At 38.6% G+C, this 24,712-nt stretch overlaps 2 protein-coding genes and 9 non-coding genes across 11 annotated transcripts in view; 10 read left to right on the plus strand and 1 right to left on the minus strand.

Moving 5' to 3' along the window:
- LOC131929215 (putative mediator of RNA polymerase II transcription subunit 26) overlaps nucleotides 1-12,341 on the minus strand; it is a 57,011-nt gene extending 44,670 nt beyond the window's left edge. Inside the window, exons 1-10 of the mRNA XM_059285335.1 lie at nucleotides 12,267-12,341; nucleotides 11,810-11,941; nucleotides 10,543-10,674; nucleotides 9,276-9,407; nucleotides 7,260-7,391; nucleotides 5,991-6,122; nucleotides 4,724-4,855; nucleotides 3,456-3,587; nucleotides 2,188-2,319; nucleotides 919-1,050 (exon numbers count right to left, since the gene is read on the minus strand). Coding sequence (XP_059141318.1) covers nucleotides 919-1,050; nucleotides 2,188-2,319; nucleotides 3,456-3,587; nucleotides 4,724-4,855; nucleotides 5,991-6,122; nucleotides 7,260-7,391; nucleotides 9,276-9,407; nucleotides 10,543-10,674; nucleotides 11,810-11,941; nucleotides 12,267-12,341 — 1,263 coding nt within the window. The remainder of the gene's footprint in view (nucleotides 1-918; nucleotides 1,051-2,187; nucleotides 2,320-3,455; nucleotides 3,588-4,723; nucleotides 4,856-5,990; nucleotides 6,123-7,259; nucleotides 7,392-9,275; nucleotides 9,408-10,542; nucleotides 10,675-11,809; nucleotides 11,942-12,266) is intronic.
- Nucleotides 822-1,044, plus strand: LOC131929262 (small nucleolar RNA U3). Its single transcript, XR_009383935.1, has one exon. It is a non-coding gene; the product is annotated as a small nucleolar RNA U3 (small nucleolar RNA).
- Nucleotides 2,091-2,313, plus strand: LOC131929265 (small nucleolar RNA U3). Its single transcript, XR_009383938.1, has one exon. It is a non-coding gene; the product is annotated as a small nucleolar RNA U3 (small nucleolar RNA).
- LOC131929247 (small nucleolar RNA U3) lies at nucleotides 3,359-3,581 on the plus strand. Its single transcript, XR_009383921.1, has one exon. It is a non-coding gene; the product is annotated as a small nucleolar RNA U3 (small nucleolar RNA).
- Nucleotides 4,627-4,849, plus strand: LOC131929248 (small nucleolar RNA U3). The gene has a single exon (XR_009383922.1). It is a non-coding gene; the product is annotated as a small nucleolar RNA U3 (small nucleolar RNA).
- LOC131929249 (small nucleolar RNA U3) lies at nucleotides 5,894-6,116 on the plus strand. The gene has a single exon (XR_009383923.1). It is a non-coding gene; the product is annotated as a small nucleolar RNA U3 (small nucleolar RNA).
- LOC131929250 (small nucleolar RNA U3) lies at nucleotides 7,163-7,385 on the plus strand. The gene has a single exon (XR_009383924.1). It is a non-coding gene; the product is annotated as a small nucleolar RNA U3 (small nucleolar RNA).
- Nucleotides 9,179-9,401, plus strand: LOC131929251 (small nucleolar RNA U3). Its single transcript, XR_009383925.1, has one exon. It is a non-coding gene; the product is annotated as a small nucleolar RNA U3 (small nucleolar RNA).
- LOC131929252 (small nucleolar RNA U3) lies at nucleotides 10,446-10,668 on the plus strand. The gene has a single exon (XR_009383926.1). It is a non-coding gene; the product is annotated as a small nucleolar RNA U3 (small nucleolar RNA).
- On the plus strand, nucleotides 11,713-11,935 carry LOC131929253 (small nucleolar RNA U3). The gene has a single exon (XR_009383927.1). It is a non-coding gene; the product is annotated as a small nucleolar RNA U3 (small nucleolar RNA).
- A 1,696-nt stretch (nucleotides 12,342-14,037) lies between the features above and the next one.
- LOC131929216 (uncharacterized) lies at nucleotides 14,038-16,383 on the plus strand. The gene has a single exon (XM_059285336.1). The coding sequence runs from the start codon at nucleotides 14,038-14,040 to the stop codon at nucleotides 16,381-16,383; it is 2,346 nt and encodes a 781-aa protein (XP_059141319.1).
- Nucleotides 16,384-24,712: the final 8,329 nt, after the last annotated feature.

Here is a 24,712-nt window from a genome sequence, read left to right on the forward strand (position 1 = left end):
CAACACACCGACGAACACGTCCACGATGCGTCTTTACAACGAAGCAAGCACTGCATGCATTATAATACCCACAGTTTTCATGTTTTGTCTCCTGATAAGCAAAACAGCAGTAGAGATAATCAACAGAAAATCTATTTATATAGGGCTAGGTTTTGACAGGCAAATGTGAGTCCTATTTTCTAGCGTTTTAATTGTTTATTTATTCAACAGCAGATATCCAATGTTTTATGTATACCACTTTAAAATGTTACCCCGTTGATCGAAACATTTTAGTCTACCAACACAAGCGTTTTCACATTTCGGAAAATAAAACTTATTTGAAATAAAACGAAAGAAAAACTGAAGCAAAACGACAGCTAAATAATCGGCTCCGCATTTATTAAATTCGTTATCTTTCGTGTGACGTTGGCTGGATATATTACTTTTTTTTTTTATCAAACACAAAGTTCACTAAAAACGGACAAGCATTAAATACGATTACGTTTGTGGGATGAGTAAGAGACCACTCAGCTCGTGTCAAACGTTAGCTTCCAATAGATAGTGATTCTTTCCCTTACAGTGAATTATTTCCCTTGATGTCGATTTTGATTTGTTTCTCTTTCCTACAGCGTTTTGCACTCTAAACGTGTGCCCATCAACTTTCTACTGGGCCAATAAGTGTGCGCCTACAAGCTTTCGATGACATATAACAAAACGAGTGCGTCAGACCTGTATCAAATATTTCTTAGGTGCGACACAACTCATGCTAGTCACCGTCCTAAAAACCATACCGTAACAGCGTTTGAATTACGTTGGGCCCGCTTCCGATGCATGACTCGAATAAGATCATACTTTTAGGGATCATTTCTAAAGTTGGTCTTGCCGGGACGTTGAGCAAAATTGAACGGCACGAAAACCGTGATGACGAGATTCAGTCACTTCCTCTGAGCGTGAAGTTGACCTCGAGACAGTCACAGCTTGAGTGACAGTCTCAGTAGGTCTTTGATGATCGTTCCTCTCCTCCCTCAGCGGGGAGTTGGAGGAGGATGTGACAATCCGATTGGTTTCTCTCTATCAAATGTAAAGAATGGTTTATCTAGCAAATGGTGCTGCCCACCACCAAAGCTTTTTCATGCAGCAAAAAGCACATTCGCTCTCCGACGACACGTGCTAGCATACCATATAACTTGTCCGTGTAGTAGTCTACGAACCAAACGACTGGCTTCCACGGTCTGTTGATTTTCACGTGAGCTTTGTTTACAACCGGCTGTTCATCCTATAGTTATGCGTCAACACACCGACGAACACGTCCACGATGCGTCTTTACAACGAAGCAAGCACTGCATGCATTATAATACCCACAGTTTTCATGTTTTGTCTCCTGATAAGCAAAACAGCAGTAGAGATAATCAACAGAAAATCTATTTATATAGGGCTAGGTTTTGACAGGCAAATGTGAGTCCTATTTTCTAGCGTTTTAATTGTTTATTTATTCAACAGCAGATATCCAATGTTTTATGTATACCACTTTAAAATGTTACCCCGTTGATCGAAACATTTTAGTCTACCAACACAAGCGTTTTCACATTTCGGAAAATAAAACTTATTTGAAATAAAACGAAAGAAAAACTGAAGCAAAACGACAGCTAAATAATCGGCTCCGCATTTATTAAATTCGTTATCTTTCGTGTGACGTTGGCTGGATATATTACTTTTTTTTTTTATCAAACACAAAGTTCACTAAAATCGGACAAGCATTAAATACGATTACGTTTGTGGGATGAGTAAGAGACCACTCAGCTCGTGTCAAACGTTAGCTTCCAATAGATAGTGATTCTTTCCCTTACAGTGAATTATTTCCCTTGATGTCGATTTTGATTTGTTTCTCTTTCCTACAGCGTTTTGCACTCTAAACGTGTGCCCATCAACTTTCTACTGGGCCAATAAGTGTGCGCCTACAAGCTTTCGATGACATATAACAAAACGAGTGCGTCAGACCTGTATCAAATATTTCTTAGGTGCGACACAACTCATGCTAGTCACCGTCCTAAAAACCATACCGTAACAGCGTTTGAATTACGTTGGGCCCGCTTCCGATGCATGACTCGAATAAGATCATACTTTTAGGGATCATTTCTAAAGTTGGTCTTGCCGGGACGTTGAGCAAAATTGAACGGCACGAAAATCATGATGACGAGATTCAGTCACTTCCTCTGAGCGTGAAGTTGACCTCGAGACAGTCACAGCTTGAGTGACAGTCTCAGTAGGTCTTTGATGATCGTTCCTCTCCTCCCTCAGCGGGGAGTTGGAGGAGGATGTGACAATCCGATTGGTTTCTCTCTATCAAATGTAAAGAATGGTTTATCTAGCAAATGGTGCTGCCCACCACCAAAGCTTTTTCATGCAGCAAAAAGCACATTCGCTCTCCGACGACACGTGCTAGCATACCATATAACTTGTCCGTGTAGTAGTCTACGAACCAAACGACTGGCTTCCACGGTCTGTTGATTTTCACGTGAGCTTTGTTTACAACCGGCTGTTCATCCTATAGTTATGCGTCAACACACCGACGAACACGTCCACGATGCGTCTTTACAACGAAGCAAGCACTGCATGCATTATAATACCCACAGTTTTCATGTTTTGTCTCCTGATAAGCAAAACAGCAGTAGAGATAATCAACAGAAAATCTATTTATATAGGGCTAGGTTTTGACAGGCAAATGTGAGTCCTATTTTCTAGCGTTTTAATTGTTTATTTATTCAACAGCAGATATCCAATGTTTTATGTATACCACTTTAAAATGTTACCCCGTTGATCGAAACATTTTAGTCTACCAACACAAGCGTTTTCACATTTCGGAAAATAAAACTTATTTGAAATAAAACGAAAGAAAAACTGAAGCAAAACGACAGCTAAATAATCGGCTCCGCATTTATTAAATTCGTTATCTTTCGTGTGACGTTGGCTGGATATATTACTTTTTTTTTTATCAAACACAAAGTTCACTAAAAACGGACAAGCATTAAATACGATTACGTTTGTGGGATGAGTAAGAGACCACTCAGCTCGTGTCAAACGTTAGCTTCCAATAGATAGTGATTCTTTCCCTTACAGTGAATTATTTCCCTTGATGTCGATTTTGATTTGTTTCTCTTTCCTACAGCGTTTTGCACTCTAAACGTGTGCCCATCAACTTTCTACTGGGCCAATAAGTGTGCGCCTACAAGCTTTCGATGACATATAACAAAACGAGTGCGTCAGACCTGTATCAAATATTTCTTAGGTGCGACACAACTCATGCTAGTCACCGTCCTAAAAACCATACCGTAACAGCGTTTGAATTACGTTGGGCCCGCTTCCGATGCATGACTCGAATAAGATCATACTTTTAGGGATCATTTCTAAAGTTGGTCTTGCCGGGACGTTGAGCAAAATTGAACGGCACGAAAACCATGATGACGAGATTCAGTCACTTCCTCTGAGCGTGAAGTTGACCTCGAGACAGTCACAGCTTGAGTGACAGTCTCAGTAGGTCTTTGATGATCGTTCCTCTCCTCCCTCAGCGGGGAGTTGGAGGAGGATGTGACAATCCGATTGGTTTCTCTCTATCAAATGTAAAGAATGGTTTATCTAGCAAATGGTGCTGCCCACCACCAAAGCTTTTTCATGCAGCAAAAAGCACATTCGCTCTCCGACGACACGTGCTAGCATACCATATAACTTGTCCGTGTAGTAGTCTACGAACCAAACGACTGGCTTCCACGGTCTGTTGATTTTCACGTGAGCTTTGTTTACAACCGGCTCTTCATCCTATAGTTATGCGTCAACACACCGACGAACACGTCCACGATGCGTCTTTACAACGAAGCAAGCACTGCATGCATTATAATACCCACAGTTTTCATGTTTTGTCTCCTGATAAGCAAAACAGCAGTAGAGATAATCAACAGAAAATCTATTTATATAGGGCTAGGTTTTGACAGGCAAATGTGAGTCCTATTTTCTAGCGTTTTAATTGTTTATTTATTCAACAGCAGATATCCAATGTTTTATGTATACCACTTTAAAATGTTACCCCGTTGATCGAAACATTTTAGTCTACCAACACAAGCGTTTTCACATTTCGGAAAATAAAACTTATTTGAAATAAAACGAAAGAAAAACTGAAGCAAAACGACAGCTAAATAATCGGCTCCGCATTTATTAAATTCGTTATCTTTCGTGTGACGTTGGCTGGATATATTACTTTTTTTTTTATCAAACACAAAGTTCACTAAAAACGGACAAGCATTAAATACGATTACGTTTGTGGGATGAGTAAGAGACCACTCAGCTCGTGTCAAACGTTAGCTTCCAATAGATAGTGATTCTTTCCCTTACAGTGAATTATTTCCCTTGATGTCGATTTTGATTTGTTTCTCTTTCCTACAGCGTTTTGCACTCTAAACGTGTGCCCATCAACTTTCTACTGGGCCAATAAGTGTGCGCCTACAAGCTTTCGATGACATATAACAAAACGAGTGCGTCAGACCTGTATCAAATATTTCTTAGGTGCGACACAACTCATGCTAGTCACCGTCCTAAAAACCATACCGTAACAGCGTTTGAATTACGTTGGGCCCGCTTCCGATGCATGACTCGAATAAGATCATACTTTTAGGGATCATTTCTAAAGTTGGTCTTGCCGGGACGTTGAGCAAAATTGAACGGCACGAAAACCATGATGACGAGATTCAGTCACTTCCTCTGAGCGTGAAGTTGACCTCGAGACAGTCACAGCTTGAGTGACAGTCTCAGTAGGTCTTTGATGATCGTTCCTCTCCTCCCTCAGCGGGGAGTTGGAGGAGGATGTGACAATCCGATTGGTTTCTCTCTATCATATGTAAAGAATGGTTTATCTAGCAAATGGTGCTGCCCACCACCAAAGCTTTTTCATGCAGCAAAAAGCACATTCGCTCTCCGACGACACGTGCTAGCATACCATATAACTTGTCCGTGTAGTAGTCTACGAACCAAACGACTGGCTTCCACGGTCTGTTGATTTTCACGTGAGCTTTGTTTACAACCGGCTGTTCATCCTATAGTTATGCGTCAACACACCGACGAACACGTCCACGATGCGTCTTTACAACGAAGCAAGCACTGCATGCATTATAATACCCACAGTTTTCATGTTTTGTCTCCTGATAAGCAAAACAGCAGTAGAGATAATCAACAGAAAATCTATTTATATAGGGCTAGGTTTTGACAGGCAAATGTGAGTCCTATTTTCTAGCGTTTTAATTGTTTATTTATTCAACAGCAGATATCCAATGTTTTATGTATACCACTTTAAAATGTTACCCCGTTGATCGAAACATTTTAGTCTACCAACACAAGCGTTTTCACATTTCGGAAAATAAAACTTATTTGAAATAAAACGAAAGAAAAACTGAAGCAAAACGACAGCTAAATAATCGGCTCCGCATTTATTAAATTCGTTATCTTTCGTGTGACGTTGGCTGGATATATTACTTTTTTTTTATCAAACACAAAGTTCACTAAAAACGGACAAGCATTAAATACGATTACGTTTGTGGGATGAGTAAGAGACCACTCAGCTCGTGCCAAACGTTAGCTTCCAATAGATAGTGATTCTTTCCCTTACAGTGAATTATTTCCCTTGATGTCGATTTTGATTTGTTTCTCTTTCCTACAGCGTTTTGCACTCTAAACGTGTGCCCATCAACTTTCTACTGGGCCAATAAGTGTGCGCCTACAAGCTTTCGATGACATATAACAAAACGAGTGCGTCAGACCTGTATCAAATATTTCTTAGGTGCGACACAACTCATGCTAGTCACCGTCCTAAAAACCATACCGTAACAGCGTTTGAATTACGTTGGGCCCGCTTCCGATGCATGACTCGAATAAGATCATACTTTTAGGGATCATTTCTAAAGTTGGTCTTGCCGGGACGTTGAGCAAAATTGAACGGCACGAAAACCATGATGACGAGATTCAGTCACTTCCTCTGAGCGTGAAGTTGACCTCGAGACAGTCACAGCTTGAGTGACAGTCTCAGTAGGTCTTTGATGATCGTTCCTCTCCTCCCTCAGCGGGGAGTTGGAGGAGGATGTGACAATCCGATTGGTTTCTCTCTATCATATGTAAAGAATGGTTTATCTAGCAAATGGTGCTGCCCACCACCAAAGCTTTTTCATGCAGCAAAAAGCACATTCGCTCTCCGACGACACGTGCTAGCATACCATATAACTTGTCCGTGTAGTAGTCTACGAACCAAACGACTGGCTTCCACGGTCTGTTGATTTTCACGTGAGCTTTGTTTACAACCGGCTGTTCATCCTATAGTTATGCGTCAACACACCGACGAACACGTCCACGATGCGTCTTTACAACGAAGCAAGCACTGCATGCATTATAATACCCACAGTTTTCATGTTTTGTCTCCTGATAAGCAAAACAGCAGTAGAGATAATCAACAGAAAATCTATTTATATAGGGCTAGGTTTTGACAGGCAAATGTGAGTCCTATTTTCTAGCGTTTTAATTGTTTATTTATTCAACAGCAGATATCCAATGTTTTATGTATACCACTTTAAAATGTTACCCCGTTGATCGAAACATTTTAGTCTACCAACACAAGCGTTTTCACATTTCGGAAAATAAAACTTATTTGAAATAAAACGAAAGAAAAACTGAAGCAAAACGACAGCTAAATAATCGGCTCCGCATTTATTAAATTCGTTATCTTTCGTGTGACGTTGGCTGGATATATTACTTTTTTTTTTTATCAAACACAAAGTTCACTAAAAACGGACAAGCATTAAATACGATTACGTTTGTGGGATGAGTAAGAGACCACTCAGCTCGTGTCAAACGTTAGCTTCCAATAGATAGTGATTCTTTCCCTTACAGTGAATTATTTCCCTTGATGTCGATTTTGATTTGTTTCTCTTTCCTACAGCGTTTTGCACTCTAAACGTGTGCCCATCAACTTTCTACTGGGCCAATAAGTGTGCGCCTACAAGCTTTCGATGACATATAACAAAACGAGTGCGTCAGACCTGTATCAAATATTTCTTAGGTGCGACACAACTCATGCTAGTCACCGTCCTAAAAACCATACCGTAACAGCGTTTGAATTACGTTGGGCCCGCTTCCGATGCATGACTCGAATAAGATCATACTTTTAGGGATCATTTCTAAAGTTGGTCTTGCCGGGACGTTGAGCAAAATTGAACGGCACGAAAACCATGATGACGAGATTCAGTCACTTCCTCTGAGCGTGAAGTTGACCTCGAGACAGTCACAGCTTGAGTGACAGTCTCAGTAGGTCTTTGATGATCGTTCCTCTCCTCCCTCAGCGGGGAGTTGGAGGAGGATGTGACAATCCGATTGGTTTCTCTCTATCATATGTAAAGAATGGTTTATCTAGCAAATGGTGCTGCCCACCACCAAAGCTTTTTCATGCAGCAAAAAGCACATTCGCTCTCCGACGACACGTGCTAGCATACCATATAACTTGTCCGTGTAGTAGTCTACGAACCAAACGACTGGCTTCCACGGTCTGTTGATTTTCACGTGAGCTTTGTTTACAACCGGCTGTTCATCCTATAGTTATGCGTCAACACACCGACGAACACGTCCACGATGCGTCTTTACAACGAAGCAAGCACTGCATGCATTATAATACCCACAGTTTTCATGTTTTGTCTCCTGATAAGCAAAACAGCAGTAGAGATAATCAACAGAAAATCTATTTATATAGGGCTAGGTTTTGACAGGCAAATGTGAGTCCTATTTTCTAGCGTTTTAATTGTTTATTTATTCAACAGCAGATATCCAATGTTTTATGTATACCACTTTAAAATGTTACCCCGTTGATCGAAACATTTTAGTCTACCAACACAAGCGTTTTCACATTTCGGAAAATAAAACTTATTTGAAATAAAACGAAAGAAAAACTGAAGCAAAACGACAGCTAAATAATCGGCTCCGCATTTATTAAATTCGTTATCTTTCGTGTGACGTTGGCTGGATATATTACTTTTTTTTTTTATCTCAGTGACAGTCTCAGTAGGTCTTTGATGATCGTTCCTCTCCTCCCTCAGCGGGGAGTTGGAGGAGGATGTGACAATCCGATTGGTTTCTCTCTATCAAATGTAAAGAATGGTTTATCTAGCAAATGGTGCTGCCCACCACCAAAGCTTTTTCATGCAGCAAAAAGCACATTCGCTCTCCGACGACACGTGCTAGCATACCATATAACTTGTCCGTGTAGTAGTCTACGAACCAAACGACTGGCTTCCACGGTCTGTTGATTTTCACGTGAGCTTTGTTTACAACCGGCTGTTCATCCTATAGTTATGCGTCAACACACCGACGAACACGTCCACGATGCGTCTTTACAACGAAGCAAGCACTGCATGCATTATAATACCCACAGTTTTCATGTTTTGTCTCCTGATAAGCAAAACAGCAGTAGAGATAATCAACAGAAAATCTATTTATATAGGGCTAGGTTTTGACAGGCAAATGTGAGTCCTATTTTCTAGCGTTTTAATTGTTTATTTATTCAACAGCAGATATCCAATGTTTTATGTATACCACTTTAAAATGTTACCCCGTTGATCGAAACATTTTAGTCTACCAACACAAGCGTTTTCACATTTCGGAAAATAAAACTTATTTGAAATAAAACGAAAGAAAAACTGAAGCAAAACGACAGCTAAATAATCGGCTCCGCATTTATTAAATTCGTTATCTTTCGTGTGACGTTGGCTGGATATATTACTTTTTTTTTTTATCAAACACAAAGTTCACTAAAAACGGACAAGCATTAAATACGATTACGTTTGTGGGATGAGTAAGAGACCACTCAGCTCGTGTCAAACGTTAGCTTCCAATAGATAGTGATTCTTTCCCTTACAGTGAATTATTTCCCTTGATGTCGATTTTGATTTGTTTCTCTTTCCTACAGCGTTTTGCACTCTAAACGTGTGCCCATCAACTTTCTACTGGGCCAATAAGTGTGCGCCTACAAGCTTTCGATGACATATAACAAAACGAGTGCGTCAGACCTGTATCAAATATTTCTTAGGTGCGACACAACTCATGCTAGTCACCGTCCTAAAAACCATACCGTAACAGCGTTTGAATTACGTTGGGCCCGCTTCCGATGCATGACTCGAATAAGATCATACTTTTAGGGATCATTTCTAAAGTTGGTCTTGCCGGGACGTTGAGCAAAATTGAACGGCACGAAAACCATGATGACGAGATTCAGTCACTTCCTCTGAGCGTGAAGTTGACCTCGAGACAGTCACAGCTTGAGTGACAGTCTCAGTAGGTCTTTGATGATCGTTCCTCTCCTCCCTCAGCGGGGAGTTGGAGGAGGATGTGACAATCCGATTGGTTTCTCTCTATCATATGTAAAGAATGGTTTATCTAGCAAATGGTGCTGCCCACCACCAAAGCTTTTTCATGCAGCAAAAAGCACATTCGCTCTCCGACGACACGTGCTAGCATACCATATAACTTGTCCGTGTAGTAGTCTACGAACCAAACGACTGGCTTCCACGGTCTGTTGATTTTCACGTGAGCTTTGTTTACAACCGGCTGTTCATCCTATAGTTATGCGTCAACACACCGACGAACACGTCCACGATGCGTCTTTACAACGAAGCAAGCACTGCATGCATTATAATACCCACAGTTTTCATGTTTTGTCTCCTGATAAGCAAAACAGCAGTAGAGATAATCAACAGAAAATCTATTTATATAGGGCTAGGTTTTGACAGGCAAATGTGAGTCCTATTTTCTAGCGTTTTAATTGTTTATTTATTCAACAGCAGATATCCAATGTTTTATGTATACCACTTTAAAATGTTACCCCGTTGATCGAAACATTTTAGTCTACCAACACAAGCGTTTTCACATTTCGGAAAATAAAACTTATTTGAAATAAAACGAAAGAAAAACTGAAGCAAAACGACAGCTAAATAATCGGCTCCGCATTTATTAAATTCGTTATCTTTCGTGTGACGTTGGCTGGATATATTACTTTTTTTTTATCAAACACAAAGTTCACTAAAAACGGACAAGCATTAAATACGATTACGTTTGTGGGATGAGTAAGAGACCACTCAGCTCGTGTCAAACGTTAGCTTCCAATAGATAGTGATTCTTTCCCTTACAGTGAATTATTTCCCTTGATGTCGATTTTGATTTGTTTCTCTTTCCTACAGCGTTTTGCACTCTAAACGTGTGCCCATCAACTTTCTACTGGGCCAATAAGTGTGCGCCTACAAGCTTTCGATGACATATAACAAAACGAGTGCGTCAGACCTGTATCAAATATTTCTTAGGTGCGACACAACTCATGCTAGTCACCGTCCTAAAAACCATACCGTAACAGCGTTTGAATTACGTTGGGCCCGCTTCCGATGCATGACTCGAATAAGATCATACTTTTAGGGATCATTTCTAAAGTTGGTCTTGCCGGGACGTTGAGCAAAATTGAACGGCACGAAAACCATGATGACGAGATTCAGTCACTTCCTCTGAGCGTGAAGTTGACCTCGAGACAGTCACAGCTTGAGTGACAGTCTCAGTAGGTCTTTGATGATCGTTCCTCTCCTCCCTCAGCGGGGAGTTGGAGGAGGATGTGACAATCCGATTGGTTTCTCTCTATCAAATGTAAAGAATGGTTTATCTAGCAAATGGTGCTGCCCACCACCAAAGCTTTTTCATGCAGCAAAAAGCACATTCGCTCTCCGACGACACGTGCTAGCATACCATATAACTTGTCCGTGTAGTAGTCTACGAACCAAACGACTGGCTTCCACGGTCTGTTGATTTTCACGTGAGCTTTGTTTACAACCGGCTGTTCATCCTATAGTTATGCGTCAACACACCGACGAACACGTCCACGATGCGTCTTTACAACGAAGCAAGCACTGCATGCATTATAATACCCACAGTTTTCATGTTTTGTCTCCTGATAAGCAAAACAGCAGTAGAGATAATCAACAGAAAATCTATTTATATAGGGCTAGGTTTTGACAGGCAAATGTGAGTCCTATTTTCTAGCGTTTTAATTGTTTATTTATTCAACAGCAGATATCCAATGTTTTATGTATACCACTTTAAAATGTTACCCCGTTGATCGAAACATTTTAGTCTACCAACACAAGCGTTTTCACATTTCGGAAAATAAAACTTATTTGAAATAAAACGAAAGAAAAACTGAAGCAAAACGACAGCTAAATAATCGGCTCCGCATTTATTAAATTCGTTATCTTTCGTGTGACGTTGGCTGGATATATTACTTTTTTTTTATCAAACACAAAGTTCACTAAAAACGGACAAGCATTAAATACGATTACGTTTGTGGGATGAGTAAGAGACCACTCAGCTCGTGTCAAACGTTAGCTTCCAATAGATAGTGATTCTTTCCCTTACAGTGAATTATTTCCCTTGATGTCGATTTTGATTTGTTTCTCTTTCCTACAGCGTTTTGCACTCTAAACGTGTGCCCATCAACTTTCTACTGGGCCAATAAGTGTGCGCCTACAAGCTTTCGATGACATATAACAAAACGAGTGCGTCAGACCTGTATCAAATATTTCTTAGGTGCGACACAACTCATGCTAGTCACCGTCCTAAAAACCATACCGTAACAGCGTTTGAATTACGTTGGGCCCGCTTCCGATGCATGACTCGAATAAGATCATACTTTTAGGGATCATTTCTAAAGTTGGTCTTGCCGGGACGTTGAGCAAAATTGAACGGCACGAAAACCATGATGACGAGATTCAGTCACTTCCTCTGAGCGTGAAGTTGACCTCGAGACAGTCACAGCTTGAGTGACAGTCTCAGTAGGTCTTTGATGATCGTTCCTCTCCTCCCTCAGCGGGGAGTTGGAGGAGGATGTGACAATCCGATTGGTTTCTCTCTATCAAATGTAAAGAGTGGTTTATCTAGCAAATGGTGCTGCCCACCACAAAGCTTTTTCATGCAGCAACTTTTCAATTTTCACCCCCCCCCCCCCCCCCCACCACTCCACCCTTGTGTGGATTTGTCAAGTTTGCTCTTAAAATACTTTTTAACACTCGAATTAATCACTTAATTAAGTGGAATTATCATTTTTCTCTGTATATTTTGCTATTTTTTGCCTTGGTGTCACCCCCTAAATGGTGTCACCCGTTGCGGTCTTCCCCCCCCCCCGCCGCCCTCACTCCCTCCGCTACGCCACTGGGAAGGTACAGTAGGAAAGCTACAGTAGGCAAGTCAATAACGTAGTTTGCATGTCGACATGTTATAACTGTTATTGTGATGTTTTTGATGAGACCCATCGTCTACGAGCTCTAGAAACTCTATACATATTTCGATCTTGGAACTTGCTTGTGTTTTAATTCCGCGTAGTTACCAAACATTCTACCTTAAGTCTGCATCGCCACTGTGGGGAGTCTGCAATATGATTTAATTTTACAAAATTAACCAGAATATAATCAAGTATAGTAATTCCCTATTTCCGCTGTAGGGAAATTAACCTGTAAAATGTGAATAACTTTAGTTAACTACGGAGTTATCACAAGCGAATCAAACAGTGGGGTTTAGTCCTCAATCAGATAACTCATCTTTGCAAAAAACAATTAGAGAGGTTGGGAGAGAATAAAATGTGTGTTATCCTAACTAGGATGTCGCCTAAGATCAGAGGCGTAGCTAGGGGGGGGGGGAGGGGGGGGGGGCGGCCGCCCCGGGCGCCGGGTCTAGGGGGGCGCCAAAGCGACGATTAAATTAATTATTTAATAACACTATTTTATTTTTAAATTAATTTCATCTGCTAAAAGACTTGTGAGCAATTAACTGACGACAGGCTACATTTTCCCCCCTATCTTTTTGTATAAACATTGATGACGAGTGCCGTTTTTTTTTTTTTATTTCGACGGTCATATTTTGTTTATACCGCTCCGTCCAAGTACTGTTTACAAATTAAATAGTAGCTAACACGTCGTCTGTGTCGTTATATAACGTGCTCACTTCATTTCATTTTGTTAAAAGAAGAGAAAGGGTTATTGAATTACATACCAGGTAAGTTTTATAGTTTATTCTTTTATTTTATTGTTACATAATTAGGAGCATGGCTATAGAGTTGTATTATAATTAATTTAAAATAGTGTAAATTAATTTCCTTTACAAACAAAAATAGTCTGGATATTTTTAAGGTTTAAATTTGTTCGAGTAGTGAAATTATTTAAAAGTTTTAAAACGTATTTTAATTAGGTTACGTTAGCATTATGTACTCAAAATGACCTATATAATAATACTGATGTTATGTGACTTCTCGCTAGATTCTACTAAATAAAATGCGTTTTAAAAAGGTACCTCTATGGTACTCTCTAGCGTAACAGCATTTCTCTACCCTTAACCATGGAATTATCCATACATCACGTCAGACTCCTAACAGATAGGGTGGGGATCGAACTTTTGGGACCTTGTCTGAGAATTGGAGGAACGGGGAAAATTATCAAAATAGTGTGACGTGTTTTATAATTATAGATAAGCCAAAAGCCGGTGGTCAAATTCTAACCTTGTTTCTAACCGCAGTGTTTACTCCAGCAACACTAGCGATAGGTGAGAAAAAAATAGTATGTGTGACTGCACTGTCCTTTTGGCTACGTTGGCTGACACATAATTGGTTAAACATTAGGATATTATTAACTCAAACATGCATCTACTTTATGAATCAGCATAGGAAACTAGAAACAGCTAATGTACAAGTAAAAAAATCTCTTAAATACTTTAATATTCTTTTTAGAAATGCCTCCAAAAAAATTAAGCGGATCTGAACGTCGTAAACGAAATCGCGAGGCTGATGGAGCAAATGTAAAGTCTAGTGTATTGTTGGAAAAATTTTAAAAAAGAGACAATTCCGACAAAAATGAACAATGTTCCCAAGGCGAATCAAATTCCAGATCTGAATCAGAAGAGAAAGGAGAAACGAAACTGCATGTATCTGATGAGATCAATTCAGCCGAGTCGGATAAAATGGACGACACTGATATCAACGAGGCATCTGGCAGTACTAATTTAAACAATGATGAAGTCCTGAATAATCCCACAAGTTCAATCCCTGCTGTGTTACGGTTTTGTGATGTTGGATACTTGGATTTTGACAAACAGTCAAAACTTTCTGTTATAAGTCAGAGGCTACGTACAGAAATGATAGCTCAAGGATCATTGGCGTTTCAAAATCGAAATGCCCAATTTGCAACATCAAGCGGGCGTTGCATGACACAAGTGTGGTTCCAGCGTAAGTTAGCTAATGGGGAAGAGGTAAGCAGGTCATGGCTGCTTTATTCACCCCTCAAGGAAGCTGCATACTGCTTTTGTTGTTTGCTGTTCACATCATCAACACCAAACTCTCAATCATCGTTTGAGTCTGTTACAGGATTTAAAAATTGGAGACACACAGAAAGGGTTAGGGATCACGAAAATAGCCCCAGTCACCGTGCAGCTTTTACCACCTGGAAAGAAGCAGAACGAAGAATAGTATTAAGAAAAGGAATAGATGTTGAAGTAGAGGCACAAATTCAGGTCGAAAAACAACGCTGGCGTGACGTTTTAAAAAGACTACTTTCTTGTATTAAGTTCCTGGCATCTCAAAATTTAGCTCTGCGAGGTCACCAAGAAAACTTATCCCCTGAACCTGGAACCAATGTGGGAAACTTCCTTTCTCTTCTCACACTTGTGGCCCAATATGACCAGCTTTTAGCTAACCATTTGCAACATGCCCAACAAAATCCAGGTGCTATTTCTTATCTGTCCCCTGAAATTCAGAACGAATTTTTATCCATATTGGCTTCTACTGTGAGAAATCAGCTGCTAAAGGATATAAGAAAAAACAAATATTTCGGAATTTTGCTTGACACTACTCCTGATCTAGCACACCGTGAACAGCTATCTGAGGTTATTAGATACGTGGATGTTGATTTTGTAACTAAGAAAGTAACCATCAAAGAATCATTTCTTGGATTTGTACAGGTCATTGCCAAAGATGCTGCTAGTATTGAAAAAGCCATCGTAGATAAACTAGAATCTGATGATTTACCTCTGGCTGACTGCAGATCCCAATGCTACGATAATGCATCTGTAATGGCTGGTCATATTTCTGGCCTTCAACAACGGATGCTCAAAAGAAATTGTCACGCATTATTTGTCAATTGTGATAATCATAGTTTAAACTTGGCTGGAGTTTATTCAGCAAAGCAAGACTTCCAAGTTGTTACATTCTTCGATACTATAAGAACAATTTATAATTTTTTTTCCTGTTCAACTATTCGATGGAACAGATTAACTACAGCTCTACCTATAACGGTAAAACGCGAATCCGACACACGCTGGTGCGCAAGAGCTGAGTCGGTCAAAGCAGTTTACAAAGGGCTGGACGAACTAATATCACTTCTCGAAGAACTGTCGGAAGATTCCAGCCAAACAAGCGAGACAAGAAGTGAGGCAAACACGTTGCTGGCAAATGTTTTAAGTTTTAACTTTTTTGTCCTTCTTTTTTTCTGGAACAAAGTTTTGGGGAAAATCGATCGGGTTCAAAAACGTCTGCAGGATCCGACTATGAACTTTAGTGAAGCAGCGGCTGATCTTGTAGCTTTGGAAACTGAGCTAAACAGAGGACGTGAAGAGTTGTGTCAGAAGGCTTTAGAAAGTGCAAAAACCAAATGCGAGCACTGGGGAGTGGAAATCAGCAGGAGGATAAGGAGGCGAAAACTGATGCCCGGTGAGGTAGGGCAAGATGTTAGTCTGACGGCAGAAGAAGAGATCGTGCGAGTAATGAAAAGCGCCATTGATCGTTTTAGGGAAGAAGTTGCAGTACGGTTTACTCGCCTAAAAGATCTAAATGAAAAATTTGGTTTTCTACTTGATGTAAATTGCCTTTTAAAATCTGATTTAACTAACAAAGATTCCATCAGCCAAAAATGCAAAGTCCTCGGTGAATTTTATAAAACTGATTTTAATGGAAGTGAGTTGTGGGCAGAAATATGTGACTGCAGAATGCTGCTTGGTTCTCGTTCGGATGCCTTGCCAAAGAATCCATTTGAACTACTTTCCTTTATAATTTCTTATGGCAACGATGTTTTTCCTAATTTACGTATTGCACTTCAAATCCTTCTTACGATTTCTGTGTCTATTGCAAGCTGTGAACGCTCCTTTAGCAAGTTAAAACTCATTCTGTCTTATTTGAGATCATCCATGGGACAAGATCGACTTAGTGATCTGGCGATATTAAGTGTAGAAAAAGAGACACTGAACAGTATTGATTTTGATGATATCATTGATAAGTTTGCATCACTAAAGAGCAGAAAAATAAATCTGCTTTAAATTGATTATTAACAGTAAAATATATCCATCTGTGGTTTAACTTTAATGCATTTTTAAACACATTGAAATCGGTAGCATATGTTAAGGTGAAAAATAATGCTAAAAATGCAACTATTTATATAATTTATATTAATACCAGATTAGATGTTATTCTTTCATTTTTGTGTGTGTGTGTTTGTTATTTAATTCATGCAATGTTTATAACTGTCTTCTGTCCAACAAAAAAAATATTGTTTGACAAATAAAAGAATTTCCTCACGTTCTACGTTCACTTATTTATACTTAAATTTCACGTTACACGTCGTTACTCCTCTGTGTCACACACACACACGTATATATTTAATATAAGTATATACATGAATATATATGTATATGTATGCACATGCATGATATATATATATATATATATATATATATATATATATATATATATATATATATATATATGGGGGCGCCAAATTGAAAGTTCGCCCCGGGCGCCGGGAGGGGTTGCTACGCCTCTGCCTAAGATTTTAAACTTCATTATTGTTCAAGATGACTTAAACAGTTAAAACTACATTTATTTACCTTTATATTTATTCCAATTTAAATTATCAAATTTAATCCGCAGCCTAGAAGACCGCCCATTTTTCCCACCGCGTATTGGAATGGGATGAAATTTAGCAGACATCATTTTCTGCTGAATTAAGGATAAACAATGTATGTTAACTTCCAATTTCCGCTGTAGGGGAATTAACTTGTAAAATTTGAATTACTTTAGTTACCTACAGAGTTATCTCGTGCAAATGAAACTGGGTTTTAAATCCACAATCAGCTAACTCATCTTTCGACTTCCGTAAAATAGATTTTACAAGTATCGTCCCTTTAGTTAAATACCTAATTAGAGAGTTCAGACTACCACAAAAGGGTGCTTTATTCTAATAACATTGTAGCGTGTCATTCATTTAACGTTGTAAACTTTATTCTATTAACTGTGTAAACTTTATTCTATTAACGTTGTAAACTTTATTCTATTAATGTTGTAAACTTTATTCTATTAACTTTGTAAACTTTATTCTATTAACTTTGTAAACTTTATTCCATTAACGTTGTAAACTTTATTCTATTAAACTTGCAACACGTTATTCTATTAACTTTGCATCGTGTAGCTATGCACCTTTTTATTCTAATAAATTTGCACCTTTTTATTCTAATAAAGTTGCCCCTTGTTTTTCTAATAAAGTTGCCCTTAGTTATTCTAATAAAGTTGAGACATGCTTGGTCTTTCAAAAGTTCGCTCTCACATCGGATCGTGATCGTATGGCCATTAGAGTCAAAGCAGTGCCGGCACCAGGTGAATTAGCGTCCTAGACAAAAAAAATTAAAACAGAGGCGCAGCGAGGGCGGGGCCGTTTGGTGCGGACCGCACCTGGTGACAACATTTAAGGGGGGGGGGGGGGTGACACCAAGGCAAAAAAGCTTATACACATACATGTACACATAAGCGTCATATATTTAGATTGTTCCATGACAAATGATCTTAGGCAAAATATCTCACGGACAAATGATCTCAGGACAAATGATCTCAGTACAAATGATCTCAAACAAAATATCTCACAGCAAAATTTTAAAAGTATTTACGATGAATTTTTAGCCCTCTCTACGCCTCTGTTCCCATTTATTATTAAATTTAGTAATTTTTAAATTAAATTATAGCGACTAATTGTCTATCTTATTGGATGAAAATTCTATATTCTTTTATTGTCATCCAAGATTTAACACTACGACAGGAAGTGGGTTAAATTTAGATTCCTTGATTTGCGGATCCACAAAAACATACACACACGCAGACATACTCAGCAAGCTAAATAATAGCATTTTTTTAAACCCGCGAAACAAACACCGTTTTCCTCCCTCATTCCGCCTTTTGCGAAGCCGTTTCACGCAAAACATGTTGAAGAAGAGAGTGAAGTTGGCAGTTGACAGAGTACATGAGTAATAAACCAACGAATGACAAATTTTGTGGGTAGATGTGCTATTGGAAGTGGGAGTATTTTAAACTCTGCGTATTATATCTAACTTAAAATAGTACCATCAGTTAGAATGTAGAATACTTTATAAGACACCATTTATAAAACTGTAGTTATAACACAAGCCAAGAACTTGTCTTTAGTCATCAATTTTTAAAGCCATTTTGCTCAAACAAGATGAGTGGGAGGGGTGTCACGTGACCGAACTACTCCTCCAGTACAAAACAGGGGATCCACCGGTAGAAAACAAATGAAAACAAAAGCCTGACGGAGACCCACGTGTCTAGCGGCAGGTAACAATCATGATGTGGAGAAGTGCTCGATTAGTAGTTAGCCCCGAACGCTGAAATGGGTTACTAACAGGGGCGGAACTACAGTGCCGTCAGACCCCGCAATGATGCGAGGGGGGGGGGGGGGTTAATGCCGTTTAGGGACCCACAGCCGACCATAATCAATTTTTTTGTGTTAAAAAATTTATTTTTCTTTCATTTTTGACTTGATGGTTGTTTTGTTAAAAGAATACTGTAGCTGCGGTTGGATAATTTTTATCTATAGACACCATCCCACGCTCTTGTATAATTTATCTTGTTCACTTTGTTTTTTAAACCATTGTGAAAGATAGGCAAACCTTTAAACTACTTCCATGACTTATTTCCATTTTTTAAATAGTCAAATACGGGTGCTCATAAACTCCTTTTAATAGATTTGTACTAAACAAATTAAAAAGCAATTACTTCTCTTAATTGCTTTTTAAAAATACATACTAAAGAATGACATAGTATAAAAAAGAAATGCATTTAAAATTAATACTATAAATGCAAAAAGATATAAAAATAAACATAACACGAGAAACCTTTACTTATATTTCATAATTTTTTCACCGACTTGAAATGTAGAAATATTACGTCCGACATACAATAAAGCAGATTTTCAAAACAGACTAATGCACCCACACACATATGATGTAATTTGTTTTAATTGAAAAAAAAAACAATGACATTTTTTTCAAACCCGATCAAGCCAGACATGAGTATCCTCGGTTTATATATATATATATATATATATATATATATATATATATATATATATATATATATATATATATATATATATATATATATATATATATATATATATATATATATATATATATATGGGAGGGGGGGCCCAACAAAAAGTTTTTGTGGGGTGGTTCTTTTTTTCTAGTTCCGCATTGGTTACTAAGCCTCTGCTCTAAGGAGTACAAGCGTGTGCAGGTTATATAGGTTGACGAGAAAGAGAGAATGGGATGTTGTATGTAGATATTGTTAAATGGATATTTGGATATAGAAACGTAGGTATATAGATGTATACGAAAATTGAGATATAGGGCTAGGGCTATATAAGCGTTGGGAAATTTTCTATAGAATTGGCATATTATTATTAGTCTTTGAACGAGGGAAGACAAAAGCACGTTCAAACGCTGGCAAAATTACTGTGCAGGAGGAAAGTGAGGTTCGGGGAGGGAGGGAGAGGAGGGAGGGCACAATGCCTGAAACAGTTTTAAAAAAAGACCGGAGTTGTAAAGAAAGACAAGCTTTCAATCACTGGCCCTACAGACATAAATCCTTTTAAAAAAACTCTTAATAAATAAGTTCACCGCACTTTCATTGCAAACGAAAATTATTTAATTATAGGCTGAATTAGCATTACTGTATCTCGCAAAATTTTTATGTAAATAAAGTGACCTCCCCTAAACTTTCTCGTATATTCTTATATAACAGTAATGGGTACAGCACTTCCAGTCCGATCCGGCTTTAGAAATTATCTTTACCTACGTTTAAAAATAGAATAGAAGCGAGTAGAAAAAAATTGCGCAGCATTTATGCGCAATCTGCGTGCGTACAACAGAGGGGAAATATTATAATGGAAACATTACTTACCTTGTTTAAGTAATTAGAAATAGCGTAAAGTACCACTTCCGGAAAATGGAAATCAAGTGCAATTTGATAGAATCAAGAGAAGAAGTAACTAGAACTATCTATAAAACGGGACGCAAAATATTGGTCAATAAAAAAATGTTCAGATAAACTAAAATCATCCCACACACTATTAAAAATTTGCTGTGAGATATTTTGTCTGAGATATTTTGTCTGAGATAATTTGTCCATGGTATCATTTGTCCGGATAAATTTTGTCCTGGTACCCTTTATCCGTGAGATCATTTGTCCGTGAGATATTTTGTCTAAGATCATTTGTCCTGAGATCATTTGTCCTTTCATCCAAAATATCAAATAGGCACACAGATATACAGAAGCATAGATACACTGATACACAGACATAATGTAAAAAAATAGTTTTTCCAACTCAGGGAGATGTAAAACGCAAAGGTTGGTGAAAATCTCTAGTTCAATTTTTTTGTACGAGTAAGTAAAAAAAAATATCGTATACATTGATCTATAGACTTTTCAATCGATTTGTGCACAAAATTAGTCGTGCGGTTAATTGGTCACCTAGTTCTTGGCTTATTGCTCTGGTCATCTAGTTCTTGGTTTATTGTTCTGGTTACCTAGTTCTTGTATGCAGGCTTTGAATCCACATTAGGTCATTGCAACCTTGCTAACTTTTTGTTAAAAAAATACAAAAATAATTTCTCGAAGAACTGTTAATTTGCTGTAAGAAACAATTATAAAAGAACGGCTTTCACGTTTCAAAGAAAATAAAAAAAACTATGCTTGAAAACAGTATATCACCATTTCTCTTTGTCGGGTTTTAAATTAAGAAGTTAATTGTATCCAGATGTTGCTTACACCGTGTGGCTTAGAGCTGGACATTGATTTGTGATCAATTAAAACTGGTGTGAGAACTGCCAGTTCGTATTCTTAATGGGTGTGGCTAAAGTACAAACTCAGATCATAAAATCAAGTGTGGTTAAGTGCGGAGTCAACAAGTAAGGCGATTTTGGGGGTGGGGGGGGGGGGGGGGGGAAGGGGTTAAAACATGTAGAATACAATTAAGTGGAAGGGTGTAAAATATGTAGAATAAAATTAAGTGGAGGGGGTGGGGCTGGTGAAACATGTAAAATGCAATTAAGTACGGGGAAAGGGGGGGGGGATAAATCATATAGAGTAAAATTAAGTGTGGGGAAGGGGGGTTAAAATATGTCTCGCGTTCTAATCACTGTCTGGACATGTGTCTAATCAGCTCAGATGGATACCTAACTCATATTAGGGAAAGTAAAAGCGGCTGAGCACAGTGCTGACCACATCATCTCTTCATATGCCGAGGTCAAGAAACTTAGAACTGTACTACATTTGTCCGGTGGTGGTGTGAATTAGGCTGAAGTTAAAACGCGTGGGTTAATATGTGGGATGTAGGGAGTTAAGTGTTGGTCAAACAATGTGGGTTAGAAAAAGTTTAGGTTCAAGATTATTTGAGAATAATAAGAACAAGTGGGTGAAGGGGTCATGCATAAATGACATCACGTTTTTTCGACGAATTTCACCCCCCCCCCTCCACTACGTCACACATCGTCAAAAAAAGCTAGACCTCCCCACCTAAAATGACGTCACACCTCATCCCACAACCCCCTTCAAAATTGCATTGATATTTTTTTCATAAATATTGTCTGAATTCTGTCATCATAGAGTATTTTATTAAATTTCTATGACAGTTTTCTAAAACGCGAAATAACGGCTAAAATTATTTTTTTAACTTTGCTTTTTTATTAGTGTGATAGTACACGTTATCGATGGGTGTTTATGTTTATATAGACACAGAGGCGTCGCGAGGCGTGGGCGGGCGTGCGGACCACACCTGGTGACACCATTTAAGGGGGGAGGTGACACCAAGAAAAAAATTAAATAAGCTATAGATAAACATGTTTACCATTAACTGTGAAACTGTTTAAAGCTATCACACTCACACACACACACATATATATATATATATATATATATATATATATATATATATATATATATATATATATATATATATCATACACTTTTTTCCATTGGTGGAAGAGGGGAGGGGGGGGGGTGACACCATGAATTACCGCACCGGGGGATACCCGACCTAGCGACGCCACTGTATAGACATTAATTCTTGCTGGAATCGATGATAAATTTGCTAGAAGAAATACTCCTTGTCCAGCTCTCCAATATTCAGCTTACGATTCGTCAGCGATTTCCAAATCTTACCAGTCAGCGATCTGTTGTGTCGTCATAATCTGCATCCGGCTCCTGTTAAAACAAAACCGAAGTAATTGCCCGGTAGTGAACTCATTATTTAGCTGTCAGTTAACGCCCTGCAATATCTGCTGCACACGTTGAACCTGCAGCCAGGTAGTCTCGATACAATAATAAAACTTGCTACGTGTCGTGAGCAAGCCATGTTGTTTTCATTAAAATATGTAGCCGTTGGTCGCACTTAGAGGGGGCTGGGGGGGGGGGGCTGAGGGGGGTCAGGGAGAGTTCGTGTAAGGAGGAGATAGGGGAGTAAAGGGGAAGCAATTGTCTTGCTGCGGTATTCAAATACAGATTTAAAATTGGCTCACAAACATAGAGAAGTTTTTAGGATAGGAAAGGTGGCAGCTGAAACCACACAACGAACCATACAAACAACACAGCAAACCACACAACAAACCACACAACAAACCACACAACAAAACACACAAAAACACACACAACAAACCACACAACAAGCCACAAAACAAACCACACAAAAATCCACGCAAAAAACCACACAACAAACCACATAACAAACCACACAGCAAACGGAGTAATAATAAGGTATAGGGGGTAGAGTAAGTTAGAGTAGAAATGAAAACAGTGTAGAAAAAATAATTTCCTCTCTTTCACGCATAATGAGCTAAATGGATTTCGCAGCAACAGCACCGCAGGACATTTAGTGTGTCTCCCCCCCCCAATCCCTCTCTCTTTATATATATATATATATATATATATATATATATATATATATATATATATATATATATATATATATATATATGTATATATATATATATATATATATATATATATATATATATATATATATATATATATATATGTATATATATATGTATATATATATGTATATATATATATGTATATATATATAATCGTATATATATATATGTATATATATATGGTGACCATATATATATATATATATATATATATAGAGAGAGAGAGAGAGAGAGAGGGAGAGAGAGAGAGAGGGATAGATATATATATATATATATATATATATATATATAGATATATGTTAATTGTAAACAGTTATTCTAAATGATATTGCTACATAAGTGTTTTACATAAAAATGCTAAGGACGTAATTATTATTTGATAGCTGAACTAAACTTGTCATAAGAAGGGTGATTATGTGATATTTTTTATAATTTTTGGTAAAATAGGCCTAAGCCCCTACTTCTTTTCGAAAAATGTAATTTTGAAATATCTGCTTGTAATAACAGTAACATGTGAGGAACACCGCGTGGTTCGGAAAAACCAGGAGAAATGTATGCAAAGGGAGACAAAGGCATTATTTTGATAAGTCTTTACTACACTCACATTATCTTCCCTGATTGTTCCAATAGTGCCCAAAACAATTTGACTACTTTTTACTTCTCTGCCCAATTCAAATGCATCGTAGTTTATTCTCATTCAGTCTGTTTTACCCTACCCAAAGGTAACCTTCCCACTCCTCCTCTACCCTACTCTAACCTACTCTAACCTACTCTACCCTCCTTTAACCTACTCTAAACTACTCTACCCTTCTCTACCCTACTCTAACCTACTTAACCTACTCTACCCTACTCTAACCTAATCTAACCTACTCTACCCTACTCTAACCTACTCTATTCTACCATACTCTAACTCTATTCAATTCTATATATGGCCCTTCTATTTAACCCCCACCACAAAGCGATTTTTAATTGCAGTTCTTTTCAACCCTCCCCTCAACCCTCCCTCAACCCTCCACCCAACCCTCCCCTCAATCCTCCTCTCAACCCTCCCTCCAACCCTCCCCTCAACCCTCCACCTAACCCTCCCCTCAATCCTCCCCCCAACCCTCCCCCCAACCCTCCACCCAACACTCCTTTTAACCCCTCCCTTCAACCCTCCACCCAACCCTCCTTTTAACCCCTCCCTTCAACCCTTCACCCAACCCTCCCCTCACACCTCCTTTCAACCCTCCCTTCAACACTCCCCCCATCCCCTCTCACACCTCCTCCAACCCTCCCCTCACCCCTCCCCTCAACCCATCCTCAACCCTCTCTCTCCTAACGCGCATGCGCAACCTAATTAATTGCAATGGGTTTTAAGCCCCACCAC

Source organism: Physella acuta, unplaced genomic scaffold (assembly GCF_028476545.2).
Source record: "Physella acuta isolate Inbredline_101_S28 unplaced genomic scaffold, ASM2847654v3 ptg001600l, whole genome shotgun sequence".
NCBI lineage: Eukaryota > Metazoa > Mollusca > Gastropoda > Physidae > Physella > Physella acuta.